This window comes from Oncorhynchus nerka, linkage group LG1 (assembly GCF_034236695.1).
Source record: "Oncorhynchus nerka isolate Pitt River linkage group LG1, Oner_Uvic_2.0, whole genome shotgun sequence".
NCBI classification, from domain to species: domain Eukaryota; kingdom Metazoa; phylum Chordata; class Actinopteri; order Salmoniformes; family Salmonidae; genus Oncorhynchus; species Oncorhynchus nerka.
In genome coordinates this window covers 6,984,874-7,000,348 of record NC_088396.1, presented here as the reverse complement: position 1 = coordinate 7,000,348, position 15,475 = coordinate 6,984,874, and the positions used below count along the sequence as shown (strand labels likewise).

General features: G+C 42.6%; 1 protein-coding gene across 2 annotated transcripts; it reads right to left on the bottom strand.

Moving 5' to 3' along the window:
- Positions 1-557: 557 nt before the first annotated feature.
- uchl3 (ubiquitin carboxyl-terminal esterase L3 (ubiquitin thiolesterase)) lies at positions 558-13,731 on the bottom strand. Of its 2 annotated transcripts, XM_029666811.2 has the most exons (9): positions 13,593-13,731; positions 13,408-13,419; positions 10,450-10,578; positions 9,896-10,052; positions 8,409-8,494; positions 8,148-8,195; positions 7,841-7,916; positions 7,246-7,304; positions 558-874 (listed from the first exon to the last, which is right to left on the bottom strand). In XM_029666811.2, the coding sequence occupies exons 1-9, from the start codon at positions 13,632-13,634 to the stop codon at positions 791-793; spliced, it is 693 nt and encodes a 230-aa protein (XP_029522671.1). In that variant the 5' UTR covers positions 13,635-13,731; the 3' UTR covers positions 558-790. The 2 variants fall into 2 exon arrangements, with proteins under 2 accessions (XP_029522671.1, XP_029522770.1); XM_029666910.2 differs by lacking the exon at positions 13,593-13,731 and having other exon boundaries at positions 694-874; positions 13,404-13,419.
- Positions 13,732-15,475: the final 1,744 nt, after the last annotated feature.

Genomic DNA, 15,475 nt, shown 5'->3' with positions numbered 1-15,475 from the left:
GAAATTGCTCTTGCTAAGAAGCAATTTCAGGTTTCTTTTTTATAATTTTAATTGAAAATTAAGTATGGTACTTAATTGTTAGAGAAATGGTTTAATAGAGAAAAAATATCTGCATTGGGTCTTTAAATACGTTGTTCAATACATTGCAAGCCAATGAAACGGACGCTTTTCTGTATTTCTAATTTCTGCAGAGGAAAACAAAAAAAAATCCTGTTAGAATGGAATTTTTGCATACACCTTACCACAGCTGTCAGTATCATCTTTGAAAGGTTACACAAGATTGGAAATCAGAGCAATTGTCCAGTGCCTAATGGCCTGTATACTTTAGTGCAGGGTCAGAATAGTCCAACTGAAAGCTCAATTACCACTACAGTAATACTGCAGCGTTGTAAGTGATCTGGGGTGGGTGAAGGTTTTCCTAGGTACAGATTTAGGATCACCTTACCCATTAGTTGGGTTGGAAAACTGACCCAAGGACAGTGTCTCGGAGCAACTTCAGCCTAAATCATTCAAAGTACTAAGGGGCAATGGGGAAGTAGTGATGGCACACACTTCAATAACTTTCAGTTGCATGAGAACTTTTAATCTGACAATCGAATCGTTTTTAGAACCAGGCTACTGATTCCTCGCAAGCTTAGCTTACTTTAATTATATATATTTTTACAGTTAACCTTTTGTCATCATACCACATGCTAACCTATTCAGTAAAAATGCTAAATAGCTAACAAAATTCAGCACTTGAGAATGATTGGCAGTCGTATTTTCTTCTCTTGTTCGGTGAGTGCAGTGTTCATGCCTTGGACAGGGCCACCACTGTGAAGCGAAGCTCCTGGGGGTCCCGAGCCATGAATGTCTTACACACCTCTGTTGCATCCTGCAACACAGACAAAACAAATACACCTTGATACATTATACGATTAGAACCAGGGTCCTAATTATTAGCGCAAACTAGGGGTGTTGAGTACAGGCACCTCTGTTTGGTCCGTACTGTGAAATTGAATGAATACATAAAAAGATACAAAAATAAATGAAAAACACTATAGGCTATTCCTACGCTGTCATGTATGCCTCAAGCTATTCTGTTAAAAACAACTAGAGTTTATACGCACAGTCATCAAAATTATCATCTTAATTGTCCAACTGTCCTTTTGTGAGTTGCAGCCGGGAACTAATTCTGTACGATGATGAGTGGTAGGGTCGATTAACCAGGAAGATTCTCAATCATTGTTTAACTCTGCAGTTTAGGAACATTTTTGGTTTCCCAGTTGATTACAACTGCGATGGATAAAGATTATAAATCGCCACTGCTCAACGAGAATAGCTTAAGGAGCTGCCAACACCTCAAACATGTTGACATGTGCTCTTCACAGATTAATCCCAGTTTCAACTATACCGGGCAGATGGTCGTTGTGTGGGCGAGCAGTTTGCTGATGTCAACATTGTGAACAGAGTGCCCCATGGTGGTGGTGTGGTTATGGTATGGGCAGGCTTAAGCTATAGACAACAAACACAATTGCATTTTATCAATGGCAATTTGAATGCACAGAGATACTGTAACGAGATCCTGAGGCCCATTATCGTGCCATTCATCCACCGCCATCACCTCATGTTTCAGCACGATAACCCACAGCCCCATGTAGCAAGGATCAGTACACAATTCCTGGAAGCTGAAAATGTCCCAGGTCTTCCATGGCCTGCATACTGACCAGACATGTCACCCATTGAGCATGTTTGAGATGCTCTGGATCGAGGTGTACGACAGTGTGTTCCAGTTCCCGCCAATATACAGCAACTTCGCACAGCCATTCATTAATGAATGAATAAGTGCTGCGCTTTTAGCACACTACATTTTGATGATCATGTTAAGTGTGTTTGTTAATATGTAGGCGTAATAATCGTATCTATTATCATATGTAGCCTATATAAATAACAATGTTGGAAAATAGATTAATTTAGTTTTGTGTTCAGTCAGCACAGTATGTGTTAATTCGTATGATCTAACTTTAGAAGTGATGTGCTCTACCCTGACAGTTGTTTTAACCTCTACAGGACCTGTCCCCCTACACCAAACGCGATCACGACACGCAGGATAAGATATCAAAACAAACTCTGAACCAATGACATTAATTTGGGAACAAGTCGAAAAGCATTAAACATGTATGGCAATTTAGCTAGCTAGCTTGTCCTATTTAGCTAGCTTGCAGTTGCTAGCTAATTTGTCCTGGGATATAAACATTGAGTTGTTATTTTACCTGAAATGCACAATTAATCCACATAAAACGAACAACCAAATCGTTTCTAGTCATCTTTCCTCCTTCCAGGCCTTTTCATCTTTGAACTTACATGGTGATCGGCATCTACACTTTCATAGTATTACCACGACGACCGGCAAAACATTTCGCTTCTTTCAATCACCCACGTGGGTATAACCAATGAGGAGTGGTGTGGTATAAGCAATGGGTACCTGCTTCTATAAACCAATGAGATGGGAGAGGCAGGACTTGCAGCACGATCTGCATCAGAAATAGGAATGACTTCTATTTTAGCCCTTGGCATCGCAGATGCTCGTTGGCGCGTGCGAGCAGTGTGGGTGCAATAATTGAATAACATGGATTTCTAAATTTATTTTGCGACGCTCGCGCACGCGATGTGTGTCTGGTCAGCATGTAAGGCTGTAAAAGGTAGCACAGAGTAGACCTGAAGTAATGTCTGATGGCTGCAACTTGGCATCCAACACCAAAGGCACCACTTTACAAACCATGCATGAGGCAAACAAAGTTGTTCGTAAACTGAAATCAGAACAGACGACAAGCATGTGGGAAAAGGGGGCTCTCTGAAACTAGTTGTCTCAGTGATGCTTCCCTAGTAAACCTTACAGATTGAGGTACACAAGGTGGACATGTAATCGTGTTAATGGATTAGGAAGGAAGATTCTCACCAATCTCTGTTTGCAATCAAAAAGGATCAGAAGGATTGTGCGGAACACAGTTGCTGGAGAAACCCTTGCTCTTGCAGATGGAATTGATAATGACATCTTTCTGGCAACTGTTCTCAGAGCTTAACACTGGTGAAGCAAAACGGCACATTCTACCTGTAGTGTGTCACTGACAACTACTCCCTAGAATGATGCTGTGACGTAAACCAAGTTGTCACAGAGACATGACTTGGTCTTGAGATTAGCAGCATCAATTTATTCAAGCTTAGAGAATCCAGCGGATTCAAAAGGAACAGCTTGCTGACTGACTAAAAAAGGAGCATCCGCTCTTGTGCTCCTAAAGGCACTCAGTAATGGAAAGTGGCAGCTTGAATAATAAAAAATAAATAACAGTGAAACATGACCCATTTATAATGGGGGACTTGAATAATCCTTGGACTTTTTATTATTGGTTGATGTTTTGTCTTTAAAGAAATGTGGGGAATTTTTCATGTTTGAAGTATCCCTATACTCCCTACCCTCCCTATACGGCAGGGTAGCCTAGTGGTTAGAGCGTTGGACTAGTAACCGGAAGGTTGCAAATTCAAACCCCCGAGCTGACAAGGTACAAATCTGTCGTTCTGCCCCTGAACAGGCACTGTTCCTAGGCAGTCATTGAAAATAAGAATTTGTTCTTAACTGACTTGCCTAGTTAAATAAAGGTAAAATAAAAAATATGTCTGTTATTACGGTGCTCTCACTCTTATCTGTGCACCTGCTCAGAGGTTTCTCTCTCTGTAGGACTGGGTCTGAGTGTAATGGCAACTACTGTATGTACCTTGGAGATACGGTGAAGTAAACGTTGTTAAACTGGAACCTCATTGTAAAATAAGAATTTGTTCTTAAATGACTTGCCTCGTTAAATAAAAGGATAAATAACAATTTGGTGGACAGCAGTCTGGATAATTTTTCATTAGGATGAATCCAATCATAACTGAAAAGCTCTGGTCTATTCCAAAAAGAGGTCCCAGTCATCCACAAATGAAATGTCAATAGATCGAGACATACAGCATCCTTTCTCACTGTTCAGACGCACAGAGGGACCGGAGATTATGGGTCATTTCCCCAAATCCTGTATGGTCTCATTAAGCTGCTTGACATTGGATTTGTGCTTTCCCAATATGGACCACAACTGGTTTTGCGTCCGGGAGTTGATTGGGAACAGTTAATACATCCGGATAACAAAGAGTCCTTGCATCTGGGATGACAACATGATGAACCATGGAGATCCCAGCAATGATGCTAGATGGAGGACGAGTCCGCCAAACTGGCGCAGACGAAGCTCCTGCTGCTCCCCCGTTTCGAACATTGCTGGAATTTGGAGTTGAGGGGTGCCTTGAACTCATCTCAGACTGGGAGCCGTGGATCGCTCGTTACTCACACGTCCCTGGTATACTGGGATCGCTGCCTGCGTACAAGACACCTTCTTGCGAATCCTGCTGTGGGAGTGGAGATTCCAGCTCTGCATGTGGCTGAAATGTATTGCTCAGGAACAGCTCGTTCTTCTACCTGTACCTTGGCTTTTACCTTAACCGGCGGCGGTCACGCACTGGGTAGATGGCATCGGGGTAGAGGTGGTTGAAACGCTGTTGTGTTACTATAAGTTTGGGAAATCAACCTCAATAACCTAGTCGGTCTCATTGGCAGACAACGCAAGGGAGCGTATTTTTGTAGGCCGCATCCTATCTGCGAAAATTCTGTCTACTTTTCAGTTGTGCTTAGAGGTCGACTGATTAATCAGGGCCGATTTCAAGTTCATAACAATCGGAAATCGGTATTTTTGGACACCGATTTGTTAATTTTTTACACCTTTATTTAACTAGGCAAGTCAGTTAAGAACACATTCTTACTTTCAATGACGGCCTAGGAACGGTGGGTTAACTGCCTCGTTCAGGGGCAGAACGACAGATTTGTACCTTGTCAGCTCGGGTGATTCAATCTTGCAACCTTACAGCGAACTAGTCCAATGCTCTAACCACCTGCCTCTCATCGCACTCCATGAGGAGAATTGCCTGTTACGCGAATGCAGTAAGCCAAGGTAAGTTGCTAACTAGCATTAAACTTATCTTATAGAAAACAATCAATCATAATCACTAGTTAACTACACATGGTTTATGATAGTTTATCTAGCGTGTCCTGCATTAAATATAATTGATGCGGTGCGTATCATTGCTCCAATGTGTACCTAACCATAAACATCAATGCCTTTCTTAAAATCAATACACAGAAGTATATATTTTTAAACCTGCATATTTAGCTAAAAGAAATCCAGGTTAGCAGGCAATATTAACCAGGTGAAATTGTGTCACTTCTCTTGCGTTCATTGCACGCAGAGTCAGTGTATATGCAACAGTTTGGGCAGCCTAATTCGCCAGAATTTTACGTAATTATGACATAACATTGAAGGTTGTGCAATGTAACAGGAATATTTAGACTAATGGATGCCATCCGTTAGATAAAATACAGAACGGTTCCATATTTCACTGAAAGAATAAACGTCTTGTTTTCGAGATGATAGTTTCCAGATTCGACCATATTAATGACCTAGGGCTCGTATTTCTGTGTGTTATTATGTTATAATTAATGATAGAGCAGTCTGAGCGATGGTAGGTAGCAGGAGGCTCGTAAGCATTCATTCAAACAGCACTTTTGTGCGTTTGCCAGCAGCTGTTTATGACTCCAAGCCTATCAACTCCAGAGATTAGGCTGGTGTAACCGATGTGAAATGGCTAGCTAGTTAGCGGAGTGCGCGCTAATAGCGTTTCAAACGTCACTCGCTGAGACTTGGGAGTGGTTGTTCCCCTTGCTCTGCATGGGCTGCGGCTTTTGTGGAGCTATGGGTAACGCTGCTTTGAGAAAGGCTTTGTTGCTGTGTTCCTGGTTCGAGCCCAGGTAGGAGCGAGGAGAGGGACGGAAGCTATACTGTTACACTGGCAATACTAAAGTGCCTATAAGAACATCCAATAGTCAAAGGTTAATGAAATTCAAATGGTAGAGATAAATAGTCCTATAATAACTACAACCTAAAACTTCTTACCTGGGAATATTGAAGACTCATGTTAAAAGGAACCACCAGCTTTCATATATTCTCATGTTCTGAGCAAGGAACTTAAACGTTAGCTTTCTTACATGGCACATACTGCACTTTTACTTTCTTCTCTAACACGGTTTTTGCATTATTTAAACCAAATTGAACATGTTTCATTATTTATGAGGCTAAATTGATTTTATTGATGTATTATATTAAGTTAAAATAAGTGTTCATTCAGTATTGTTGTAATTGTCATTACAAATAAATAAAATTAAAATCGGACGATTTTAAAAGCCGATCTGCTGTTTTTGTCCTCCAATAAATCGGTATCGGCATTAAAAATCATAATCGGTCGACCTCTAGTTGTGCCATCTCAGTTTGAAGTGCGATGATCCCATACTTCAGCTCAACATTTTGATTGCACATCAACAGACAACGACCTTGGCACATTCTTCCTCCTTAACGACAATCAAAATTTTGCACAACTCACTTCATGGCTTGATTTTTGTTAAGCGAAATGGAAGAGTTTTGCAACTCCATAGCAATGTCACTTGAAGCATATGAAAGTCAACATGCAGGACAGCTGCCTATGGGAATATTCATCGAATTTGCTGAAGTGTGGTGATAAAATATACTAGAAGTAAATCAAAAGATATAAAAATGTTATAAAAAATGTTTAAATCTGAAAAAGCCCCAGACCTTTATTAATGTTTACACTGCCCAACAAAGTCAGAGCAAATCTCTTTTCAATGAAACTCCAAATGCTGCAATCGAAGTGAGTTGACTATTGTCATTGATATCCCTACTGTAGGCCTACTTGCCGTCCACTCTGACTTTGAAGTGTAATGACATGTTATGCTTCTGCTTTAGACTGTTCTCAATATCCACACTACGCCCAGTTCTATTATGGGAACTGAGTTCCCAAAGTGAAAGTAACTTCAAAATGTAAAAATGTGTTTGGATCTGAATTCCTGGCGATTCCCAGAGGGCTGCAGAGCGGATACAGTGGTGTACTCTTGTGGATTAGGTAAGTAAATTCCCAGAGTGATTTCCCTTTCCAATTCCACCCATGATTATAACAATGCAGGTAAGATACACCTACTGAATATGGAAATATCAGTAATCAACACGGAAACTATTTCTGAATAGTTGCCACTTATTCAACCGAGGCCGTGGTTGCCTCTACCAAACCATCATTGCGTCGAGTCTTTACAATGAGATGCATTGATTAGTCGTTTACCTCAAGAAAGCGGACTTCTGATGTTTTCCCATGGGCAATAGGGAAAGGCTTGCGGCCATCTTGAGAGAAAACACAAGATGAGAAACAAATGCTACTGCACATGATCAATTTCACACTGCAATGACTGGGCAAGTCTCAGAACAATCCCATTGTAATGTGAATCACATGCATAGAAAACTCATGGTAACCCTTCCTAAGAAGACCCTCTTAATAATGCATTATAAGCATGTTTTTAATAACTTATGGGGCTCATGAACATGTCACGGACGGGATCTGAAGGAAATTTCCCCTTGGGCTGAGGCTGACTGACCATGAGCCTTTTCACGAGACGCCACGGGGGCCAATCACAGGCGGGATCTGAACCCTGGTCTCCCACAGGAGAAACCAATGTCTTGACCAATAGACCAAAAGAAAATGATCCCTTGGGGAAATTAAACCTCACATCCGCTATAAACGCATTATAAAATGTGCTTACAAGGCATTTTGAAGAGGTTATTCATAAGAAGTGTTACCAAACTCATTTATGTGTATCTTATTCCTACTATTGAGAGGTCTACAACAAAACATTTCAAGTGGAAAGGGGTGTTTCACGTACCCAGTTCATATAAATGCCCCCCAACATTCACAAAGGCAATGAAATGCAAGTCCACTTTTTCATCCAAGCTTGGTGCCTATAAAACAAAAGATAAAAGCACAACTGGGTCATGTTCAGTATGGGAAAATAGAAAACAAAAACAAGAGTTTACAAAGGACAAGTTTAGGTAGTAGCTCCCCCCTTCACCCTCTTTCAAAAAGTTGTCCCCGTAGTTACTATTACTACTTATTGACTGCCTTTGACCATGTTCAAAATGAACTCAAATGAAGTTGTTTTAGAAAAGAAAACCCTTCAAATGAATACTCACCTCGGTCTGTCCTTCCTGTGCACTAGATTCATGTGTAACACGGATGCTCTGTAAAGGAAGAAATCATCCACTTCAATCACATCATTTCCCCATGGCTAGAATGACACCATCCACTCAGTACATTGTCATCGTGGCCACCACTTATTATAGGCACACCCTGGTAACTGCTAAGCACTAAAATGTTTCTAAACAATAGTCTTGACCCACTTGTGCTAATCTGATAAATGATCATCTTTGTATGGTGAAGATTGATGGAAATACCTCATCTTTCTCCAGGAAGGTAGCCTTGTTCTCTGGGCTCAGTTTAGTGGACTGAACCAGGAACATCTTCAGTGGAGAGTCAGTCTCTGGGAGGACGAGTAGACATAAGCATGAAAACATACAGAAAGTTATATCACTGAGCAGTGTTCATTTCATCAACAGAAAGTTACTAAAATATTTGCCAAACACTTACTTTTCAGTGGCAGTTGACGAGACTAATAACTGACTAAATAGACCCAGAAAAAAACTAACCAAAAGAAAATTAATTTTCATTTCAGTTGACTAAAATGAGAAGAGATGAAATTATCTCTGACTAAAATCTGACTACTAACTGGACAAGAGTTTCGGGAGAGATTAAGAGCTTTTCATTGACAAGCACAATTCATATTGGCAGCAGTTCTGTTCAGCAGTAGGAAGGACGCGCCACACAAAGACTACATCAACTGGTGAGCAAGCAATGTGTGTGGGCAGACGGGCACCGCTCAGGCTCAGATTATACACACGGCACAGGCGACTCTCTTGCTTCCCGGTAGCTAACCAGTCACCACCAGCCTTCTATACCCGTTGCCTGGTTAAGAAACAAGCAGCCTTAGGAAATTAAAGACAAAAGCAGCATTGAGTTCAATCGTAAAAACAACAGTCTATGTTTTTCTCCCTTTTAGTATAGAAAAGTAGGCCGTCTTTGAACTTGTAGTCTCGCTCAACTGTCCCCACTGCATTTCATAGCCAGGTTGTGTAACCAACGTAGCAAAGTCTCCCTTTTCCTCAGAGAAAAAAACATTTCTGACCTTGATTCTAGCCCTTATTGTTCAAAAGATATGATCCATAACACCAGAGCTATGCTTTTTTCTCTTCTGTCGCACATTGGCGGGCCGAATGTTGCATTCATAAAGCATATCGCGGGCCGTTCTAAAGCTAGGCTACTTGCGGATCAGACTGTTAACCATCTGATTAGGCTACACCTTGTTCAGTCATGTTACCTCATTAGCTAGCTATAACTAACAACCTGGGGCGCATTCAGCAGGATGTGTTGGAGGAATAACGCCGGCTCTATTCATGGATTTTCTATCTGCAATGTTCGAGAATGTTTTGCAACTGAACATGGCTCTGGTAACATTACCAGTAGCCTATATGCAAACATTTGGTGGCAAAGAAAGGAAAAGGGATAGCAAATCATTTGACTAAATTAATCTTGCCACTACAGGAAAATAATTTCTACGATTAAATTAGTGAAATACTTCTCCTGAACGAAAACACAATTACATTTTTCACATCCTCATTTTTTCAATTCATCAAAGCCATCATGGACTACAGTAATTTGACATTGTCAAACTGTGAGCATGCCCTTTTCTCCCTCGCCATCTCAATAAAGACAGTCACCGCCCTGTGATCGGTGATGTAGGGTTTTTCATTGGGATTGGGGGAGGAACGCTGATCCTAGATCTGTACGTAGGGGAAACTTCATCCAGGGTGTGACAGCCACGTACCAAATTCCAGATGTTCCTGGTTGTTGGCTACAGCGTGAATTAAGCCTATTGTTCCACAGGCGTTGCCGATTGTCTGCTTCATGAAGTAGACATCTGGGGAGACATCCTGGCCCTGGGCCTTGATCTTGGCCTCCTCCTCTAGCCTGAAAGACTCATACTGCAAAATGGGAGAGGGAAAGTGTGTCATGTTGTTTTCCTAACTTATGTGTTCTATCGATGATATTCCATTATATTCTACTGTAGTTACTGGGGCTGAATGTATATTTTAACAATTCTAGAATGTTAATAAATACATTTATAAAATACAAAATTATTGCAGAATGCACCTGTGGTGAACACCGGTTACCCGTATATTTGACTGTCTATATTTGACTGTCAAATAATTTAAGTGTAAAAGAACATTTCACACTTGCTGAAAACAGAGGTTGACCAATCAAGACAATAGAGTATTTTTTGGCACAGCATAGAAGATGGCACCAGCTGTGACTCCTTTTCACTAAATTGCCTAAGTCAAACAAACACACATTAGGTTGGAGAAGCTGGAGCAGACCTACCTTCTCTGTGACAGGGAAGAGCAGCAGGACAGCACACACAGGCCTGGGCACCATGCTCAGAAGCTCTGGGTCCATCCCATACACGTCGCCAAACTGCCAGGTCGGCAGCAAACCCAACTGTCGCAGAAACTTGGGGAAGAATATTGGAGTTAAATCATCATGCATGAAAATAGAAAATAGGACAGCAATGGACAGGGCAAAGCTCAGGAGTGTTTTAACTTGCTAAAATATAAAATTAGGATATGAACATGAGTAAATCAGCAGGTTATCATTTGGGCTCCCAACTGGAACAGCGGTCTAAGGCACTGCATCTCAGTGCTAGAGGCATCACTACAGACCCTGGTTCGATTCCAGGCAGTATCACAACCGGCCATGATTGGGAGTCCTATAGGGTGGAGCACAATAAGCCCAGCGTCGACAGGGTTAGGGTTTTGCCGTGGTAGGCCTTCGTTCTAAATAACAATTTGTTCTTAACTGACTTGCCTAGTTAAATAAAGGTTAAATAGTAAATACAAATCATTATTGTAGCTGCCACACTATCCTTTCAGCAAAGCACACCAAATGTATTTATTATTTAACTAGGCAAGTCAGTTAAGAACAAATTCTTATTTACAATGACGGCCTACCAAAAGGCCTTGGGATAAAAATTAATTAAATAAAAATATAGGACAAAACACATCACGACAACACTACATAAAGAGAGACCTACAACGACAACACAGTATGGTAGCAACACAACATGACAACAGCATGGCAGCAGCACAACATGGCAGCAGCATAAAACAGGCTACAAACATTACTGGCCACAGACAGCAGCACAAAGGGCAAGAAGGTAGAGACAACAATACATCAAGCAAAGCAGCCACAATTGTCAGTATTGTCCATGATTGAGTCTTTGAATGAAGAGATTGAGATAAAAACTGTCCAGTTTGAAGCTCGTTCCAGGCGCTAGCTGCAGAAAACTGAGAAGACGAGCGACCCAGGGATGTGTGTGCTTTGGGAACCTTTAACAGAATGTGACTGGCAGAACGGGTGTTGTATGTGGAGGATGAGGGCTGCAGTAGATATCTCAGATAGGGGGGAGTGAGGCCTAAGAGGGTTTTATAAATAAGCATCAACCAGTGGGTCTCGTGACGGGTATTCAGAGATGACCAGTTTACAGAAGAGTGCAGTGATGTGTCCTATAAGGTGCATTGGTGGCAAATCTGATGGCCGAATGGTACAGAACATTAGTCGCACGAGAGCATCCTTACCAGCCAATTTATAAATTAAGTCTCTGTAATCTAGCATGGGTGGGATGGTCATCTGAATTAGGGTTAGTTTGGCAGCTAGGGTGAAAGAGGAGCTATTTACGATAGAGGAAACCAAGTCTAGATTTAACTTTAGCCTGCAGCTTTGATATGTGCTGAGAGAAGGACTGTGTACCGTCTAGCCATACTCCCAAGTACTTGTATGAGGTGACTACCTCAAGCTCTAAACCCTCAGAGGTAGTAATCACACCAGTGGGGAGAGGGGCGTTCTTCTTACCAAACCACATGACCTTTGTTTTGGAGGTGTTCAGAACAAGGTTAAGGGCAGAGAAAGCTTGTTGGACACTAAGAACGCTTCGTTGTAGAGCGTTTAACACAAAATCCAGGGAGGGACCAGCTGAGTATATCATCTGCATATAAATGGATGAGAGAGCTTCCTAGCCTTGGTGACAGGCAGTGGCTGAGACAGCAGGTGTTTTGACTTTATACACTGCACTCTTTGAGAGAGGTAGTTAGCAAACCAGGCCAAAGACCCCTCAGACACCAATACTCCTTAGCCGGCCAACAAGAACAGAATGGTCTACCGTATCAAAAGCTTTGGCCAAGTCAATAAAAATAGCAGCACAACATTGCTCAGAATGAAGGGCAATGGTAGCATAATTTAGGTTTAAGGTTCCAGTGACATATTCATAACCTGAGTGGAAACCAGATTGCATACCAGAGAGAATACTATAGACATTAAGAAAGTCAGTTGATTATTGACATGTTTTTCCAACACTTTTGATAAACAGGGAAAAACAGAAATTGGTCTATAACACTGTGGCTGCCTTCCAAGCAATGGGAACCTCCCCAGAGAGGAGAGATGTTAAAAGGTCAGAGATAAGCTTGGTGATGATAGGGGCTGCAACCTTGAAGGATCTAAACCTGGTTTTTGGGGTCAAGTTTAAGGAGCTCCTGCTTTAGCACTCAGTGACTGCCTGCAGGAAGAAACTTTGTGGCGGGGCAGGGGGAAAAGAGGGAGAAGCATCTGGGACAGTCACATTAGAAGGGGTGAGAGATGAGGAAATGTTGAACGGGCAATGGCTGAGTCAAATAGGAATCCTGACTAATTGAAGTGGTGATTAAAGAGCTCAGCCATGTGCTTCTTGTCAGTAGCAACCACATCAACTTTAAGGGATATGGGCAGCTGCGAGGAGGGTTTATTCAAATACCAGAAGCCTAAGCATTGGTCATTTAAATCGGATAAAATAATTACATTTGATTCGACAAACTTTAGATTCAGATCGACTTCTGTTCTCTATATGGAGCATCATGTGCATGTTTACTGCAGTGATTGGTTCCAAGAAGTTGCTAGTTAGCTAGTTACATATTCACCATCAAAATCCTGTTTCTGTAAAACAAAGAGCAACTGTTTCCGATATGAATTTCAATGCTGTCTATTTAGCTGCTATTATTAGGGGTTAAATATCAGCTGATACAAGTATAACGTGTTAGATATGCTATTTTTAGAGGGTCGATAGTTAAGCTGAACAGCACCTCCGCTTTTGATAACAAGCCACAGTTAGCTAGCTATTAAATATCCTCCAAGCTGGATACTGTGTTGTTAGCCATCTAGCTATTATTTAGCATGGAGTGAGATTCCGATATCCTTAACAGCAACACTTGACACCTCCATGATCGGTTTAGCAAGATGATACGACTTACTCACTTGGTTCATCACCTAAAAGAAAGAACAAAAAGTACGCCGTTAGCTTTGACAAACCAGCCAGCAGTGGCTAGCTAGAATAAATTAGCTAGCTAGCCAACTCATGTGAGATTGAATGAATGAAGCAGCTAGCTAGTTGTGATGACATGTTTAGCAAAATTGGATAAATACAAAGTATGTATACTAACATCTGGGTTGGCTTCCAGTGGCAACCAGCGCTGGCCGTCCATTTCGAATGATATTATAGTTAGCTAGCTAAAATCTTCAGTAAAGTGAAAAAGCTCCAACTTCTTTTTCGGCGAAACAGAAGGTGCGCCTTTCCTCTTCTTCGGTGGTATTTATTCGTTGTTGGCAACCAACGGTAATGGTACTTTACCGCCACCTACTGGAGTGTGGGCCAGAGAAGAGGAGGAACTAAATCCTACCTGCCAGCCCCGTTGCTCTTTAAAAAAAACATATTTCAGACTATATCTAATGATGTTCTACTCAATATTCTCTTTGAACTAATTTCCTGGTTCACCTTCTCCCTCATACTAGATCTCAGCCTCTCTCTTTCCTCTGATACTGTCCACACTGTATCAATACATGCTCCACAGTCTCTGTTTCCTGCCAATTCTCACACTTTCCTGTTGGATGCTTTCCTATCACATTGTGCTATTGTGTGTGTTTTTTTTGTGCATTATTTGTAACTTATTTTGTACATAATGTTTCTGCCACCGTTTCTTATCTCCGTATTTGTCGCCTCCTGTACTGTGTCCGCACAGAACAAGACTCAGCAGCAAGCTCCGGCTGGCCTCCTTCAACCACTCCCTGTTCCTCACCGCCCCTGGTCCCATATATCACTGGACTGTGTCACTGATCTGCCCCTGTCAGATGACTACACCATCATCCTTATGGTTGTGGATAGGTTTTCCAAAGCCGTACATTTAATTCCCCTTCCCAAGTTGCCCTCAGCCAAGTCATCGGCCAGCCTGTTCTCCGCGTTTCATCCCCAATCTAACAGCCAGTCGGAGTGAGCCAATCAGGACCTGCGGGAGACTCTTCATTGCCTCGTCTCTGCAAACCCCACCACCTGGAGCCAGCAACTTGTGTGGGTAGAGTACCCCCGCAACACCCTTCCCTGCTCGGCCACCGGTCTCTCGCCCTTCGAGTGTTCCTTCCCTGAGGAAGAGGAAGAAGTCAACATACCCTCTGCCCCAGATGTTCATCCGCCACTGTTGGCGTTCCTGATCCTGAGCCTGCCTGCCGTTCTTCGCCTGCCTGACTCTTATTAGGATTACTGATCTCTGCATGACCTGGACCTGCCATTTGCCTACCCCTTGTATATATTACATCTCTGAGACTCGAACCATCTGCGTCCTGTGTCTGCATCTGGGTCTACTCCTGTTTCGTTATAGCGACGTCATTTTCTCCCGCAGTTGCTTCACCGCATCTCGGCAGGTGGCTATGTCATCTGTAGTTGCCCTGGCGCTAACCTGCATCTCAACACGCTCCAGAGACTTGGCTGACTATGTCATCTGTAGCTGCCCTGGCGCTAACCTGCATCTCAACACGCTCCAGTCAGAGCTGCCCTGGCTGACTATGTCATCTGTAGCTGCCCTGGCGCTAACCTGCATCTCAACACGCTCCAGAGACTTGGCTGGCTATGTCATCTGTAGCTGCCCTGGCGCTAACCTGCATCTCAACACGCTCCAGAGACTTGGCTGACTATGTCATCTGTAGCTGCCCTGGCGCTAACCTGCATCTCAACACGCTCCAGAGACTTGGCTGGCTATGTCATCTGTAGCTGCCCTGGCGCTAACCTGCATCTCAACACGCTCCAGAGACTTGGCTGGCTATGTCATCTGTAGCTGCCCTGGCGCTAACCTGCATCTCAACACGCTCCAGAGACTTGGCTGGCTATGTCATCTGTAGCTGCCCTGGCGCTAACCTGCATCTCAACCCGCTCCAGAGACTTGGCTGGCTATGTCATCTGTAGTTGCCCTGGCGCTAACCTGCATCTCAACACGCTCCAGAGACTTGGCTGGCTATGTCATCTGTAGTTGCCCTGGCGCTAACCTGCATCTCAACA